Source organism: Panulirus ornatus, chromosome 63, assembly GCF_036320965.1.
Source record: "Panulirus ornatus isolate Po-2019 chromosome 63, ASM3632096v1, whole genome shotgun sequence".
Classification (NCBI taxonomy): domain Eukaryota; kingdom Metazoa; phylum Arthropoda; class Malacostraca; order Decapoda; family Palinuridae; genus Panulirus; species Panulirus ornatus.
This window is the reverse complement of record NC_092286.1, coordinates 26,226,122-26,244,352: the sequence shown is the minus strand read 5'-3', so window position 1 is coordinate 26,244,352 and position 18,231 is coordinate 26,226,122. Positions and strand designations below refer to the sequence as shown.

Below are 18,231 nucleotides of genomic sequence, written 5' to 3'. Positions count from 1 at the left end.
AAATTAATTTATCAAGCTGTTCATATCCTACATAAGGCCAAAGCTGTGATATGCCTCTCAGGTTTGGTCACTGCACCTAAAGAAGCAAAGAGAGGCAACAGAGAAGGTCCAGATGAGGGCAATAAAGAGTGTACTAAAATTGAGAGAGCTGTTACAGGGAATGGCTAATGGTTGGCCAACTTCATAGCCATCTGTCATGCCACAGTCACTCACAGTGGCTTCACTTTAAAAACACTTAAACTTTACAGTGGAGTTTTCCAAGGAGCTGTTCTTTCTACAGTTCTCTTCAGTCTCTTTGTACATGACCTCCTCATGCAAATCTCAACTTGAAGATAGTTTAGTATGTCAGTGACCTCAAAATTGAATCACAATACCCTGACCCCACAGTAGGAACATCAAACATGCATCACTCTCTCTTACAATTGGAACAGTTACTTCCCCAGAACAGAATGACTGCATCTCCACAGAAGTCTTCAGTTGCCCTTTAAACCTCAGACAGACATGGTTACAGCTTACACCCTCCAGTCACTTCAAATGGACATTCTCAACTAATGAGCATTCTAGACATCACATATGACACAGCCACAACATTCACTCCCTAAACCAAGAAAAAGAAAAAGAATCCCTTCGCATCCTGTGCAAACAATTCATCCACTTTATGCCTCAACTGATTGGTCTTCCACCTTCACAAAAGCAAATATAACAAACATGCAAACCACACAAAATAGTGCTCTCAGAACAATTACAGGTTGCCTAATCACCAAAAATGCTCAACACCTTCACAACAAAATAAAGATCCTCCCAATATAGCTCCACCTCATCATGCCCAGCAGTCAGATCCATGCAACAATGCTAGACCCCTTTCATCCTACTCTATAACTAAACAGTAACCCTCATTTAGAAATAAAAAGCTTACACCTGCCTCATTCAGTAACCTCTGCTCTGATTCCCTCACACCCAACAGGTGTAACATTGACAAAACACATGTCACTGAATTATCCTGATAAGCACTAAACAACTGACCTCCCAACTCAGTATTAAGCTTGAACCACCCAGACATACACACATCAGAAACCACTTTCTCCAGACAAACATGAGTCATACTCTCCTGTTTATATTCTGGACATCACTCATCACTACAACAATGCAAATACCATTTTAACATATCCCAAGACCTTCCCTGCCCACAGTGCATACACCAGAAAGAAGATTCTAAGCCTTTATTACTCAGTTGCTCTGCACTTTCTGTATTAGAAGCACACACGCATCACAATGCTTTATGACAGGTGATCCCAACTGGGGAACATGGCCAGCTTCCTGAGTTTCCTTAGTGCTGCAGAAGCCTCACAAGGATAGAAGGGACTCCTGGGGCAGGAAGGTGTACATTGCTATGTGCTTTCAAAAGTTAGTAGAAATGTGGTAAAGCATTTCTGATTAGTGATTAATTATTTTGGGAGAATAGGCTACAGTAGATTGTTGAATGATGAACTGACAAGAAACTTTAAGAATCTACAGAGTCACAGCTGTAAATGCCCAGTTTCATAATTTCTAGTTAATCTATCTGATGTTTGAGAAGCAGTTCAGTGCTATGTCTTCAGAGTTATAAAGACATTTTTGATTTCCAGATTGAAATGTTCCTGATGGGGCATACCTTAGGGGTTACATTACAAGTTGTTCGCCCTTCAAGCTACGGTAAAGATGATTTCATCTGTTATTATCCAGATGCTAATATAGGGGTCTGGCCTGAAGTTACTCTAGTTGCTGAGGATGATCGTCACTATAATGTTCTCGTCAAATGAATGGTTAGTACATTTTAAGCTTTTTTATGTATATATTACTTAATGGGTTTATATTATCTAATACAGATACTTAACCAGTAAAGTTTTGTAATGCTTTTCAGTTCAGTTTCTTATTCCCTGGGATATGTGAAAAAAATAATTTTCATATATTCCCTATGTGTTGTAGAAAATGACTAAAAGGGGTTGGGAGTTGAAGGTTGGAAACCTTCCCCTTCATGTAATTTAATTTCTAAAAGTTAGGAAAGGAGGAAAGCAAGGAGTGCTCTCTTCAAAAAGTCTTAGGCTTGGGTATCTGAATGTGTGAGGATGTAATTTAGATGAGAAGAAGAAGAAGACAAAGAAGAAGAAGAAGGAGAGAGAGAAGAGAGCAAGAGAAGAGAGCGAGAGAAGATATCGAGAGAAGAGATCGAGAGAAGAGAGCAAGAGAAGGGAGCAAGAGAGAGAGAGAGAGAGAGAGAGAGAGAGAGAGAGAGAGAGAGAGAGAGAGTTTGAAGAGCAATTGAACAGCTTGTGGAGTTGTGCTGAAGAAGGATTGATGATTGCGAATACCTTGTTTTAATAGAAATGAAGGATGTACATAGTACATGTTGATGAGTAGAAGGGATGGTAAGTAGGCATTGTTATATTATGCACTGGTTTATGTGAATGTTAAAAAGAGCTCTTGGATGTGAATGCGCTGAGAGGGGCAACTGGTGGGTTGCATGATCATTACTTGGTAGAGGCAAGGGTGAAGGTTTGTAGAGCTTCTCGAAAAAGAGGAAATCACATGGATGGGAAGGAGATCATGGAAATTAAGGAGCATGGAAAAGTGGCTTGTGTGAAGAGACATTGGTAGAGACTGAGTGCAAAATAGTAAAAGGTGAGACTATATGAAGCTTGGGAAGTGGATGAGGAATGGCAGGTGTTTAGGGAAGCAGTGCACACATACATATATACATGTACATATCAACATATGCTTAAATATACATACACATACACAAACATATGCATATATACACATGTACATATTCATACTTGTTTGCCTTCATCCATTCCTGTTGCCACCCCACCCCACAGGGGTGTGTGATGTCCCCATGGTTGTTTTATTTGTTTATGGGTGGGGTGGTTAGGGCAGTATATGCTAGAATTTTGGAGAGAGGGGCAAGTATATGGTCTGTTGTGGATGAGAGGGCCTGGGAAGTGAGTCAGTTGTTTTTTGGCAATGACACAGCTCTGGTGGCTGATTCGAGTGAGAAACTGCAGAAGCTGGTGACTGAGTTTGGTAAAGCGTGTGAAAGAAGAAAGTTGAGAGCAGATGTGAATAAGAGCAAGGTTATTAGGTACAGTAGGGGTGAGGGTCAAGTCAATTGGGAGGTAAGTTTGAATGGAGAAAAACTGGAGGAAGTAAAGTGTTTTAGATATCTGGGAGTGGATCTGGCAGCAGATGGAACCATGGAAGCAGAAGTGAATCATAGGGTGGGGGAGGGGGCGAAAATCCTGGGAGCCTTGAAGAATGTGTGGAAGTCGAGAACATTATCTCGGAAAGCAAAAATGGGTATGTTTGAAGGAATAGTGGTTCCAACAATGCTGTATGGTCGCGAGGTGTGGGCTATGGATGGAGTTGTGCACAGGAGGGTGGATGTGCTGGAAATGAGATGTTTGAGGACAATGTGTGGTGTGAGGTGGTTTGATCGAGTAAGTAATGTAAGGGTAAGAGAGATGTGTGGAAATAAAAAGAGCATGGTTGAGAGAGCAGAAGAGGGTGTTTTGAAATGGTTTGGGCACATGGAGAGAATGAGTGAGGAAAGATTGACCAAGAGGATATATATGTCGCAGGTGGAGGGAACGAGGAGAAGTGGGAGACCAAATTGGAGGTGGAAAGATGGAGTGAAAAAGATTTTGAGTGATCGGGGCCTGAACATGCAGGAGGGTGAAAGGAGGGCAAGGAATAGAGTGAATTGGATAGATGTGGTATACCGGGGTTGACGTGCTGTCAGTGGATTGAATCAGGGCATGTGAAGCGTCTGGGGTAAACCACTGACAGCACGTCAACCCCGGTATACCACATCGATCCAATTCACCCTATTCCTTGCCCGCCTTTCACCCTCCTGCATGTTCAGGCCCCGATCACACAAAATCTTTTTCACCCCATCTTTCCACCTCCAATTTGGTCTCCCACTTCTCCTTGTTCCCTCCACCTGCGACACATATAACCTCTTGGTCAATCTTTCCTCACTCATTTTCTCTATGTGCCCAAACCATTTCAAAACACCCTCTTCTGCTCTCTCAACCATCCTCTTTTTATTTCCACACATCTTTCTTACCCTTGCATTACTTACTCGATCAAACCACCTCACACCACACATTGTCCTCAAACATCTCATTTCCAGCACATCCACCCTCCTGTGCACAACTCCATCCATAGCCCACACCTCGCAACCATAAAACATTGTTGGAACCACTATTCCTTCAAACGTACCCATTTTTGCTTTCCAAGGTAATGTTCTCGACTTCCGCACATTCTTCAAGGCTCCCAGGATTTTCGCCCCCTCCCCCACCCTATGATTCACTTCCGCTTCCATGGTTCCATCCGCTGCCAGATCCACTCCCAGATATCTAAAACACTTCACTTCCTCCAGTTTTTCTCCATTCAAACTTACCTCCCAATTGACTTGACCCTCAACCCTACTGTACCTAATAACCTTACTCTTATTCACATTTACTCTTAACTTTCTTCTTTCACACACTTTACCAAACTCAGTCACCAGCTTCTGCAGTTTCTCACATGAATCAGCCACCAGCGCTGTATCATCAGCAAACAACAACTGACTCACTTCCCAAGCTCTCTCATCCCCAACAGACTTCATACTTGCCCCTCTTTCCAAAACTCTTGCATTCACCTCCCTAACAACCCCACCCATAAACAAATTAAACAACCATGGAGACATCACACACCCCTGCCACAAACCTGCATTCACTGAGAACCAATCACTTTCCTCTCTTCCTACACGTACACATGCCTTACATCCTTGATAAAAACTTTTCACTGCTTCTAACAACTTGCCTCCCTCACCATATATTCTTAATACCTTCCACAGAGCATCTCTATCAACTCTATCATATGCCTTCTCCAGATCCATAAATGCTACATACAAATCCATTTGCTTTTCTAAGTATTTCTCACATACATTCTTCAAAGCAAACACCTGATCCACACATCCTCTACCACTTCTGAAACCACACTGCTCTTCCCCAATCTGATGCTCTGTACATGCCTTCACCCTCTCAATCAATACCCTCCCATATAATTTACCAGGAATACTCAACAAACTTATACCTTTGTAATTTGAGCACTCACTCTTATCCCCTTTGCCTTTGTGCAATGGCACTATGCACACATTCCGCCAATCCTCAGGCACCTCACCATGAGTCATACAAACATTAAATAACCTTACCAACCAGTCAACAATACAGTCACCCCCTTTTTTGATAAATTCCACTGCAATACCATCCAAACCTGCTACCTTGCCGGGTTTCATCTTCCGCAAAGCTTTTACTACCTCTTCTCTGTTTACTGAATCATTTTCCCTAACCCTCTCACTTTGCACACCACCTCGACCAAAACACCCTATATCTGCCACTCTATCACCAAACACATTCAACAAACCTTCAAAATACTCACTCCATCTCCTTCTCACATCACCACTACTTGTTATCACCTCCCCATTTGCGCCCTTCACTGAAGTTCCCATTTGCTCCCTTGTCTTACGCACTTTATTTACCTCCTTCCAGAACATCTTTTTATTCTCCCTAAAATTTAATGATACTCTCACACCCCAACTCTCATTTGCCCTCTTTTTCACCTCTTGCACCTTTCTCTTGACCTCCTGTCTCTTTCTTTTATACATCTCCCTCTCAATTGCATTTTTTCCCTGCCAAAATCGTCCAAATGCCTCTCTCTTCTCTTTCACTAATAATCTTACTTCTTCATCCCACCATTCACTACCCTTTCTAATCAACCCACCTCCCACTCTTCTCATGCCACAAGCATCTTTTGCGCAATCCATCACTGATTCCCTAAATACATGCCATTCCTCCCCCACTCCCCTTACTTCCATTGTTCTCACCTTTTTCCATTCTGTACTCAGTCTCTCCTGGTACTTCCTCACACAAGTCTCCTTCCCAAGCTCACTTACTCTCACCACCCTCTTCACCCCAACATTCACTCTTCTTTTCTGAAAACTTCGTTTCACTCAGATCCAAAACATCCAGGCTCCTTTCCTCAAACATACTACCTATCTCTCCTTTTTTCACATCTTGGTTACATCCACACACATTTAGACACCCCAGTCTGAGCCTTCGAGGAGGATGAGCACTCCCCGCGTGACTCCTTCTTCTGTTTCCCATTTTAGAAAGTTAAAAAATACAAGGAGGGGAGGATTTCTGGCCCCCCGCTCCCGTCCCCTCTAGTCGCCTTCTACGACACGCGAGGAATATATATATATATATATACATATATATATATATATATATATATATATTTTTTTTTTTTCATACTATTCGCCATTTCCCGCATTAGCGAGGTAGCGTTAAGAACAGAGGACTGGGTCTTTGAGGGAATATCCTCATATGGCCCCCTTCTCTGTTCCTTCTTTTGGAAAATTTAAAAAAAAAATGAGAGGGGAGGATTTCCAGCCCCCCGCTCCCTTCCCTTTTAGTCGCCTTCTACGACATGCAGGGAATACGTGGGAAGTATTCTTTCTCCCCTATATATATTTATCTATTTATTCACTTTGCCCCGTCGCCGTCCCCCGCACCAGCGAGGACGTGTGTGGACGTGTATGTATATGGATGTTGCAGGAGACAGCAACAAAGTATAATAAATATATAAATAAAGTGAATAGAGGTGAAATGTTTTACAGTTCACTCTACAACAAGTGTATGTGAAGCAAATAAAAAACAAACAAATAAGCACGGTGTTAAATAAAATCATTCTCTGATCATTGTGATTAGTACTTTCAGTGGCAAAAGGAGTTGCTAGAGCAAATATCACTCTAAATGTATTTTTCATATTTTTTGAAAAAAGTGGTACAAGTAAACTGATTTTGTCAGGTGATACCTCCAGAAGCAAACAGAATTTTTTGGTACATGCCCTATGTCCTTTTTGTGTCTGTATTTACAGTGGGTTGGCAATGCCCAGATTTTTTTTTTTTTTTACTTAATTGCAACCCATGCACTGCACTGCAGTGTATCCTTATATTACAGTTTGCTCAGGCTCTGCTATGCAAGTCTATCATCAGCTGATATTTTAGTCACAGTTTTTCTGAACACAAACTATCAGTTTGAAAGGAGCAAACTTATTCTAAAAATCATCATCCTCTATGCTATTTCCTTTTTTATTGTGCAACATTCTCCAAGGCAAGAAGGGTCAGCTAAGTCTGTATCCATCTTAGTAATAGAAACGGCCAGGGCTCACATCATAATGTTCGTCAAGGTATGGGATGAAGTCAGAGTGTTAGTGTTATGGTGATCACAACTGGACAGCTATCAAATTTAGTTTAACTACCAGGATAAAGTAAACTTTCTCTTCACAATTTGCATTTATAAACTCTGTCTAGTTCGTGAATTCCATGACTAGGATGGTTTGTCAGTGATTTATAGTATATTGTCCTTGAATATATTCTTGTAATTGTAGATGATGAAGGCATGTAACCGTAGATCATTCATCATCTTGTATAAGGAGTGAGATTGTTTGATAATGTTTTTCTGATATACTTCACTGATATATATATATATATATATATATATATATATATATATATATATATATATATATATATATATATATATATATATATATATTTATATATATATGAATTTGTATGTAGCATTTATGGATCTGGAGAAGGCATATGATAGAGTTGATAGAGATGCTCTGTGGAAGGTATTAAGAATATATGGTGTGGGAGGCAAGTTGTTAGAAGCAGTGAAAAGTTTTTATCGAGGATGTAAGGCATGTGTACGTATAGGAAGAGAGGAAAGTGATTGGTTCTCAGTGAATGTAGGTTTGCGGCAGGGGTGTGTGATGTCTCCATGGTTGTTTAATTTGTTTATGGATGGGGTTATTAGGGAGGTAAATGCAAGAGTCTTGGAAAGAGGGGCAAGTATGAAGTCTGTTGGGGATGAGAGAGCTTGGGAAGTGAGTCAGTTGTTGTTCGCTGATGATACAGCGCTGGTGGCGGATTCATGTGAGAAACTGCAGAAGTTGGTGACGGAGTTTGGTAAAGTGTGTGGAAGAAGAAAGTTAAGAGTAAATGTGAATAAGAGCAAGGTTATTAGGTACAGTAGGGTTGAGGGTCAAGTCAATTGGGAGGTGAGTTTGAATGGAGAAAAACTGGAGGAAGTGAAGTGTTTTAGATATCTGGGAGTGGATCTGTCAGCGGATGGAACCATGGAAGCGGAAGTGGATCATAGGGTGGGGGAGGGGGCGAAAATTTTGGGAGCCTTGAAAAATGTGTGGAAGTCGAGAACATTATCCCGGAAAGCAAAAATGGGTATGTTTGAAGGAATAGTAGTTCCAACAATGTTGTATGGTTGCGAGGCGTGGGCTATGGATAGAGTTGTGCGCAGGAGGATGGATGTGCTGGAAATGAGATGTTTGAGGACAATGTGTGGTGTGAGGTGGTTTGATCGAGTAAGTAACGTAAGGGTAAGAGAGATGTGTGGAAATAAAAAGAGCGTGGTTGAGAGAGCAGAAGAGGGTGTTTTGAAATGGTTTGGGCACATGGAGAGAATGAGTGAGGAAAGATTGACCAAGAGGATATATGTGTCGGAGGTGGAGGGAACGAGGAGAAGAGGGAGACCAAATTGGAGGTGGAAAGATGGAGTGAAAAGGATTTTGTGTGATCGGGGCCTGAACATGCAGGAGGGTGAAAGGAGGGCAAGGAATAGAGTGAATTGGAGCGATGTGGTATACAGGGGTTGACGTGCTGTCAGTGGATTGAATCAAGGCATGTGAAGCGTCCGGGGTAAACCATGGAAAGCTGTGTAGGTATGTATATTTGCGTGTGTGGACGTGTGTATGTACATGTGTATGGGGAGGGTTGGGCCATTTCTTTCGTCTGTTTCCTTGCGCTACCTCGCAAACGCGGGAGACAGCGACAAAGTATAAAAAAAAAAAAAAAAATGAAGGAAGTCCTGCATATACTGAATCACAGGCACCTCTGTGACCTATTGCAATATATATGAGTATGTATATAAAAATGTCACATGCAGTTCCATCTTTAAGCATAAATTCTTCAAATCAAACATATGGTCCACACACCCTCAACTTTTCCTTAAGTCACATTGTTTCTCACATCAGATGTTCTTTGTATGCTATCACTGTCTCATTCACCACTCTCTCACACACCTTACCAGGTATACTCAAAAGATTTATACTTATGTAGTTCAAGCATTAACCCTCTTTATTTCCCATGAACTCCTTTTGGCAGTCATTCCATTTCTTAAAAAAATTGTGCAGGAATTTATTATAAGATGATTTGCATCTTTTGGTCATTTCTGTGTCTCAGCTATGTACAGGTGATTCTTAGATATTTTCCCCAAAATCTCTTCAGTTCATTTAGTTTTGTGGTATGTCAACATTTGTCAGAAGGAACTAGCACAGTGCTTTAATAAGCCTCTTGTTTGTAGATAAGAGCGATTCATCATGCTTATTTGTTTTGTGTTTTTAGGAAGAAGTGGATGGAGAATTTCATATTTGAAGACACAAGCCAAAGAAGCAGTGGTGCTACAGTTCTACTGTTTATCACTTACAGTATCAGACCTGTGGATGGTGCAAGGCCGAAAAGAAAAGGCCACTTACAAAAAATCTTAAATGTAATAATCAGCTGATATACTATAAAAAGCCTGATGTAGAATGAAGTTGAGATGAAAAGTCAGTTATGATAAATTTGTTTCAATGACATTTTAAGCAGATTTGCCTAAGGTGTCAGGATGATTGGTAATAAAGCAGTGAAACAGTCTATATATATATATATATATATATATATATATATATATATATATATATATATATATATGTGTGTGTGTGTGTGTGTATAAGTGTGCATGTGGGGCACTAAATTATTAGTCTTTTCAGTAGTTTTTTTCTAACAAAGAGGAATTGGTTGTAAACCACAGTGCCACTGACCATATAAACTTGGCATATAGTAATGAATCTCATCAGCATGTTTATGAAAACACAACTAAGAGATAGCAATAAAGTCTAAGTCACCGGATTTTCAGAGTGCTGGGTACAGTTAAATCTGATGAGTATAAGAATCTGAGAAAAGATATTAGATTTGGTGTGATTCATGGGTACATGTAGATTATAATGTATAAAGTGTTTTTGTTAGTCATTTCTATGTTCCTTTAGAAACATGTATATAATAATAACTGTATATACTTGTAATTGTTGATTCACTGGTTATGTGATAAAACTTGACAAATGTAGCAGAAGTACCATATGATCAAAATTACTGCTTGTATTATATGCTACAGTCACACTTGTCAAAGAAATGTTGGCAAGTATGTTATAAATTTTATGATGGTTTGTTTAGCAAACTACAGCTTTAAATAATAATGACAAAACAAACCCCTGATTTGTGGAAGGCCTTGAGAGATATGCTGAAGCAGTGACTGCATGATTCTCATCCTGTAAAACTTGTTACCTTGATCAGCCTAGATCCAGAAAAAGATGAATCCTGATTGTTTGTAGCTTTTGTGATATCAGTCTTAAAACTTCATAATTTTGCTCAGCAGAAACCAATCTTAAGGATCACTATTCATAATATAGTACTGAATATAATTATGGTACTTTGAATGATAGAATGTCTTCATGTCTGCCCTGCTTTCTATTTAAAAAATCATATATAATTATAATGTAGACAGCAGACTCAGGTACATTATTTGGGTATGGCATGATCAAGGCATTTGTTTAAGGAAGGAGACACAGGTTTTTGTTGTAATATTTAGTTATCAGTAATACTGCAATATTGTTATTGTCTTCCATGTGTTGAGGTATTCTGTAATGCACTGTGTTCAGAATTCATACGCAAAACTAAACTTTGTCCTATTTTGTACTACATATTGCTATACAGTTTTTTCACATTACAAACCTGTTTGTTCATGTTCAAGCAGCAAATGAAACAATGTATAGCAAGATCTTTAGGAGCTCTGTGTCAGAACTAGGAGTGCCACATGTTTTTATCGTAGTTTTAAGAAGGGGATACCTTGGCGTAAGGGTAGTGATCTTCACTATATATTTAATTTTCTATGATGTGTTTATTACCAAAGAAACTCACCAGTGATGGTGTGAAAGATTGATTGTAATTCTGAATATGGAGAGATGGTTTATTGGATGTAGATAGGCTGAGAATCAGTTATGTACAGATCTTATTTTTGGATGTTTGTATTTATTTTTTTGTACAAAAATAACTTTGGCAAGGAATGGAAGACTCACTTTTGCACAGTTTTTGATATATTTTAGAAAAGCTCCTCATCCTTTATGCAAGATGCATTGGCATTCCTATTGTGACACAGAATATGCTTCAAGAGTGTCAGGTCATCATATATTCAATGTGCCTACCAGATGAAGGTATAAACCTTACATCATTTTGATAACTATGAAAAGCTGTAATGTGATATCATGATTCTGGAAGCATTTTACAAAATGTTACAAATAAGAAGTCTTCTGAGATCACATTTGAATAAGCATATATGATAAGTTCAGTATACATACACACACACAGTTACACTGACTAAGAGGATATGTGTATCATAACACACACATACACTAAGAGGATATATGTGTTGGAAGGACAGGCAGCAAGGGGAACAGAAGACTGAAAAAGAGATAGAAGTATGGAGTGAAAGTGGGTTTATCATCAGAGCCCAAACATTCACTTGGGTGAGAGGCTTTCATGGAATAAAATAAATTGGAGTATTTTGGTATACAAGGGGTGACTGCTGTGTAGGGCTTGATTTTTTCAGTACTCCAAACATGATAGTTTGAGAGTGGATGTGATGAGCAGGGCTGTTGCTTATCTGTTCCTAATGCTGCTTTCGTATGTCAGGAAATTGCCACAAATATTTATATATTTTGTTCTATTCTATTATACTTAATCGCTGTTTCCTGCATCAGCAAGGTAGTGCCAGGAAACAGATGAAGAATGGCCCATCCACTCATATACACATATAATACCCACACACGCACATATAATACCCATACATGCAGATGTACATACATGTACATATCATCATATATATACGTGTATGTACACATATACATATACACAAATACACATGTACATGTTCATACTTGCTAGCTTTCATCCATTCTTGGGGCCACCCCAACCCACAGGAAACAGCATCGCTGCCCCCTGCTTTAGCTAGGTAGTGCCAGGAAAACAGACAAAAAAGGCCACATTCATACACACTCAGTCTCTAGCTGTTGTGTTTTTACTTTTCCAAAAGAAGGAAAAGAGAAGGGGGCTAAGTGAGGATTTCCCCTCAAAGGCTCGGTTCTCTGTTCTTGATGCTGCCTCACTAAAGCAGGAAATGGTGAATAAGTATGAAGAAATATATATATGTATATATTCCATACATGTTTGCCATTTCCCACATGAGCAAGGCAGCGTTAAGAATAAAGCCTTAGAGGTAATATCCTCATTTGGCCCCTCTTCTCTGCTCCTTTTTTTGGAAAATTAAAAATGGGAGGGGAGGATTTCCAGCCTCCACCTCCCTCCCCTTTTAGTTGCCTTTTATGACACGCAGGGAATATGTGGGAAATATTTTTTGTCCCTTATCCCCAGGGATATATATATATATATATATATATATATATATATATATATATATTTATATATATTGCGCTACCTCGCAAACGCGGGAGACAGCGACAAAGTATAATAAAAAAAAAATATATATATATATATATATATATATATATATATATATATATATATATATATATGTATGTATATGTGCGTGTGTGGGCGTTTATGTATATACATGTGTATGTGGGTGGGTTGGGCCATTCTTTCATCTGTTTCAGAGAGGTGGTACCAGACTCCACCTGGATGTGGTTACACTGTGATTGAAAAAGTCACCTTTGACAGGTCTGTATCACTATCAGTGGATGAAAAGGTGCAGTCTTGCCAAGAACATTCTCACTGCAAAGATGTCTCTCAATACCCTGCTCTTGCATGGAGTCAGCCCCAAAACTGCAGGAAGATCAGTGAGTCAGAAATGGAGGGAGGAAGTGTGATGGTGAGAGAAGAGGATGGAATGAAAAAACTTTGGGGTATCAAGACCTAAATATTCAGGATGTTGAGAGGTATGCATGGGATAGCATGATTTGGATCAATATATTACACAGGGTAACATGCTGTCATTGGGTTGAAATGAGTCATATGAAGTTGTTAAGGTATTCCAAGGAATAGTCTGGAGACTTTATTGTGAATGGAAGGCTGTGCTTGCAGTGCATCACTGTATACATGACCACTCAAGAGCAGATGCCTGCTGATTAGCCTTGTTCATCTGTTCCTTACACCACCTTGCTGAGGTGGGAGAAGCAGTTTTGTTGATATGAAAAAGAAAGAATTATGTATGATTATTAGGATATGACTAGTATTTATACCAAACTGCCTTTCCTGCTGTAGTGAAGTGACTTCAGGAACACACAAACAACAGCCTTATTTGCACATATCCACTTCATAGTTGTCTTGCATAATGTAATGAAACCAGAGCCTTTTGATCTGATGAGATTTCATAAGACTGGGAATTATAGATTCATAAATAGAAATTTCAGAAATAAGATTCTTCTTTTTGATGTTATTAGCACAGTAGATGTGCAATGAATGACATTGTACTTGCTAGAGGAGCCTGTTTCACTGCATACAGTTTTAGCCGGAGTGCTCTTGTGGTCAACTCAATGTTCCTCTTGTTGAAAATGGTAATCATATATTATGGTGTAACCAGTTATTAAGACACAGTTATTTCAACTTTAGGGCTACCTTGGTACTTAAGCAGCACTCTGCATTGAACCGAGGGAATGAGTTCACTCACACAACTGGTTAGGGATGGCCGGTATTGTATATTTTTTGCACGAGGATAGTCACTTCTCGTCATCAATGGCCCCCAACTAAGTCAACCTATCATCTGGAATTTTTTTCTATAAGCACCTATTGTTTTAAGCTTCTTTCCATACAAAGTTTTTACTTTGTATTTTGGTTTAAGATGCTTAGTAATTATTTTGCTGCATTTGTATTGTTAACATGAAGCACAAATATGATTTTATCCATATGTCTTTGAATATATTGACTTGAGTTCTTACTTTCCTTCTCTATTTTATTGGAAAGTATAGTATCACAATGTCACAAAATCCTATTTACTTTCATGCTGCTAAGTACCATTAGATCTTGTAGATCTTTTAAACCCAATTGAAGATTCTTTGGATATTGTATGTATTAGCAAAGATTCATCATATTTAGTTGAGCACAAATCAATCCTCTTTATTTTCATGATTGCTTAGGCTGTTTGAAATCCTTTACAAAATTTTTCTGTACGACAATATATATGGCCTGACACGTAAAAGGTAGGCTCTGATGAAATGAATTATTTATTCATGTTCAATTATCTTCATTTATGATGTATTATTATGACCATGTTTTTATTGCAATTTATATATATTGTGATTTTTCCATCATCTGTTGTTACTTTTATAACCTCAGGTCATTACCGAAGTGTGTATTTGTTCAAATTATTTTGCTTGCCTCTCAAACTGAAGATCATATATTGCAAGTAATTTATTTTTAAATCAGTATACTGTAAATCTTATTGAACAGAACAAACTATGAGCATAATTGGTGAAATTATGTAAGAGTGTGTAATCAGTGTTATGCATATTTATGTTGTAACTGATTAAGGAAATCATGTTACCTCATCAAGTACTGTATTCCTTGTATCACTGTTGAAATGAGAATTTTTCATCACTTCACATTAAATTCAGACAGGAAAAACTTGGAGAGGTAATTGGTTGATGTTCAGCATGTGCTAGCAATTTTAGATAGGTACATAAACTTCAAACCCACATTATGCTTGATGAAACTAATTTAACTTCAAAGCCACATTATGCTTGATGAAACTGATTTTAAATTATCTAAAGGGTGTCAATATATTTAATATTTTCTTATGCAAGAGATATAATCTTTTTGGAGTACTTTATTTTACTCTGAAATGTTAAGTAGGTTTAGTTTCTGTGTTATGTGATGCAGCCATGTCAGGTATAGGTTAGGTTATGGCTCTGTATGGGGTTTTGCAGAACTAGAAAAAAGTGAGTTTATTTTCAGAATGAGTGTCTGTATCCTTTTAAAAGGTGTTCACTAAGAGTTTTATATCTCAAGGGTTCTGGATGAAGTGGAAAAGCTGACTTGTTAAAAAAAGGTCAGGTCTTGTTGTTAAGAGTGAAATGAGTGGTAGAGTTCCAAGTTTTGAGGTGCTGGGAAAAAAATGATATAGCAGGGTTATACTCTGAAGTCCTGGTTATGTCCACCAAAGTGGTGAACTAAGTATTGAACCCTTCCTTTGTGCAACTTTCCGTTTTATGTATTCCTGCGTGAAAAGAAAATATATTTATCTTTCCAGATTATCTCTTCAAATTTTTATTTATATATTTATTTCTTAGTCGCTGTCTCCCATGTTAGCGAGGTGGCACAAGGAAACAGACAAAAGAAAGGCCCAACCCACCCACATACACATGTATTTACATAAATGCCCACACACACATACATATACATGCCTATACATTTCACCATATACATACATATACTTAGACATTTACATATATACATATGTACATATCCATATTTGCTGCCTTCATCCATTCCCATCGCCACCCCGCCACACATGAAATGACCTCCTCCCCTACCCTGTGTGTGCATGAGGTAACACTAGGAAAAGACAACAAAGGCCACATTCATTCACACTCAGTCTCTAGCTGTCATATGTAATGCACTGAAAACACAGCTCCCTTTCTACATCCAGGCCCCACAAAACTTCCCATGGTTTACCCCAGACGCTTCACATGCCCTGGTTCAGTCCACTGACAGCACATCGACCCCGGCATACCACATCATTCCAATTCACCCTATTCCTTGTACGCCTTTCACTCTCTTGTATGTTCAGGCCCCGATCGCTCAAAATCCTTTTCACTTCATCCTTCCACCACCAATTTGGTCTTCCACTTCTCATCGTTCCCTCCACCTCTGACACATATATCCTCTTTGTCAATCTTTCCACACTTGTTCTCTCCCTGTGACCAAACCATTTCAATACACCCTCCTCTGCTCTCTCAACCACACTCTTTTTATTACCACACATCTCTCTTACCCTATTATTACTTACTTGATCAAACCACCTCACACTACTTATTGTCCTCAAACATTTCATTTCCAACACATCCACCTTCCTCCACACAACCATATCTATAGCCCTTGCTTCGCAACCATATAACATTGTTGGAACCATTACCCTTCAAACTGAAAATTTTTCTCTCCGAGATAACTTTTTCGCCTTCCACACATTCTTCAACACTCTCAGAACCTTTGCCCCCTCTCCTACCCTGTGACTCACTTCCGCTTCCATGGTTTCATCCGCTGCTAAATCCACTCCAAGATATCTAAAACACTTCACTTCCTCCAGTTTTTTCTCCATTCAAACTTACCTCCCAATTAACTTGTCCCTCAACCCTACTGCTCTTATTCACATTTACTCTCAGCTTTCTTCTTTCACACACTTTACCAAACTCAGTCACCAGCTTCTGCAGTTTCTCACCTGCACCTGAATCAGCCACCAGCACTGTATCATCAGTGAACAACAACTGACTCACTTCCCAAGCTCTCTCATCCACAACAGACTGCATACTTGCCCCGCTTTCCAAAACTCTTGCATTCACCTCCCTAACAACCCCATCCATAAACAAATTAAACAATCATGGAGACATCACACACCCCTGCCGCAAACCTACATTCACTGAGAACCAATCACTTTCCTCTCTTCCTACACATACACATGCCTTACATCCTCGATAAAAACTTTTCACTGCTTCTAACAACTTGCCTCCCACACCATATATTCTTAATACCTTCCAAAGAGCATCTCTATCAACTCTATCATATGCCCTCTCCAGATCCATAAATGCTACATACAAATCCATTTGCTTTTCTAAGTATTTCTCACATACATTCTTCAAAGCAAACACCTGATCCACACATCCTCTACCACTTCTGAAACCATGCTGCTCTTCCCCAATCTGATGCTCTGTACATCAAATATATTGGATAAATAATGAAAAAGTAGTATATTTTTTCTTTATTAGTGTGGGAGGTAGACTGTATGGCATCCCCAATTTTTTTTCACTTTTTCTCAATATGTTTTGGAACTATCTAATTATTACATATATCATTCAGAATGACCAGTGCATTCCAAAAATATAATGTGCCAGGAAACTTGCACATTCATTAGCTATTCATTGTTAATTAATGAGGCCACATTGCTTGGTTGATATATAAACTTGGTTGAAAATTTTGTATGTAGATGTCACTTTTTTCAGGATTTAGCCAATCATAGCTCAAGGGATTTTCAACATGGCAGCCTTCTTGAACTGTTGTATTCATGTTGTTTGTGATGGGAAAGGCAAATTAACTTTGACTTCTGAAGCAAGTTTAATGAAATTGACAAGATGGTCCTGCATGATTGTTGCTACAGATTTGTTGGAAAACCTGCAGTATTTACAGGTAGACTGTGATCATGAAAATGCATATGGAGAATGTGCATGGTCTTTTATACAGTCGGTGTCAAATAGGAACTATGGATATCATTGTAAATGCTACATGTGATTCATGGATGTTAGCAGGATTAATGCCAGCAAAAACTGGAATTGAAAAGCAGAAAGGCCATTGAGAGCATGAAGAGGTTGATCCCTACTGTTCTTTTTCTAAGCCAGTAGGCACAGTAAACCTCAGACTAAAACATCAGAAATGTTTTCGCACCAGTTTTACCAACACTAGACCAGGTTTCTTTCCCAATACATGTCTCATTTGTGAAGAGAATTGTTATTCCACTGAAGCTCACTCAGGGAAGAGAAATCAGGAAAACGAATATAGTTTGAGACATTTAATGCAGCAGACAGGATTGCCAAATAAACAAAATATCACAGGTCTTGTTATGAAGAGTACACACATTATCTTAGAGAAGATGTTGCTGCTGAGGTGCGTGACAATAATGAAGAACATAAAGATTCCTTCTCTGAATTTTGTGAACAATTGTTGAAGGTCAGGAGGTATTACGCATGGATACTCTTACAAAACATTACGTAGAAAATACTAAGAAAAGGGAAAACATAATGTAATTC

The 18,231-nt window shown here is 38.8% G+C and overlaps 1 protein-coding gene across 7 annotated transcripts in view; it reads left to right on the top strand.

Moving 5' to 3' along the window:
• The window catches only part of LOC139745940 (uncharacterized), a 226,610-nt gene extending 211,142 nt beyond the window's left edge, over positions 1-15,468 (top strand). For all 7 annotated transcript variants that reach the window (XM_071656637.1, XM_071656638.1, XM_071656634.1 and 4 more), the window contains 2 exons: positions 1,626-1,802; positions 9,512-15,468. In XM_071656637.1, coding sequence (XP_071512738.1) covers positions 1,626-1,799 — 174 coding nt within the window. In that variant the 3' untranslated portion in view covers positions 1,800-1,802; positions 9,512-15,468. The remainder of the gene's footprint in view (positions 1-1,625; positions 1,803-9,511) is intronic.
• The last annotated feature ends 2,763 nt before the right edge of the window (positions 15,469-18,231 follow it).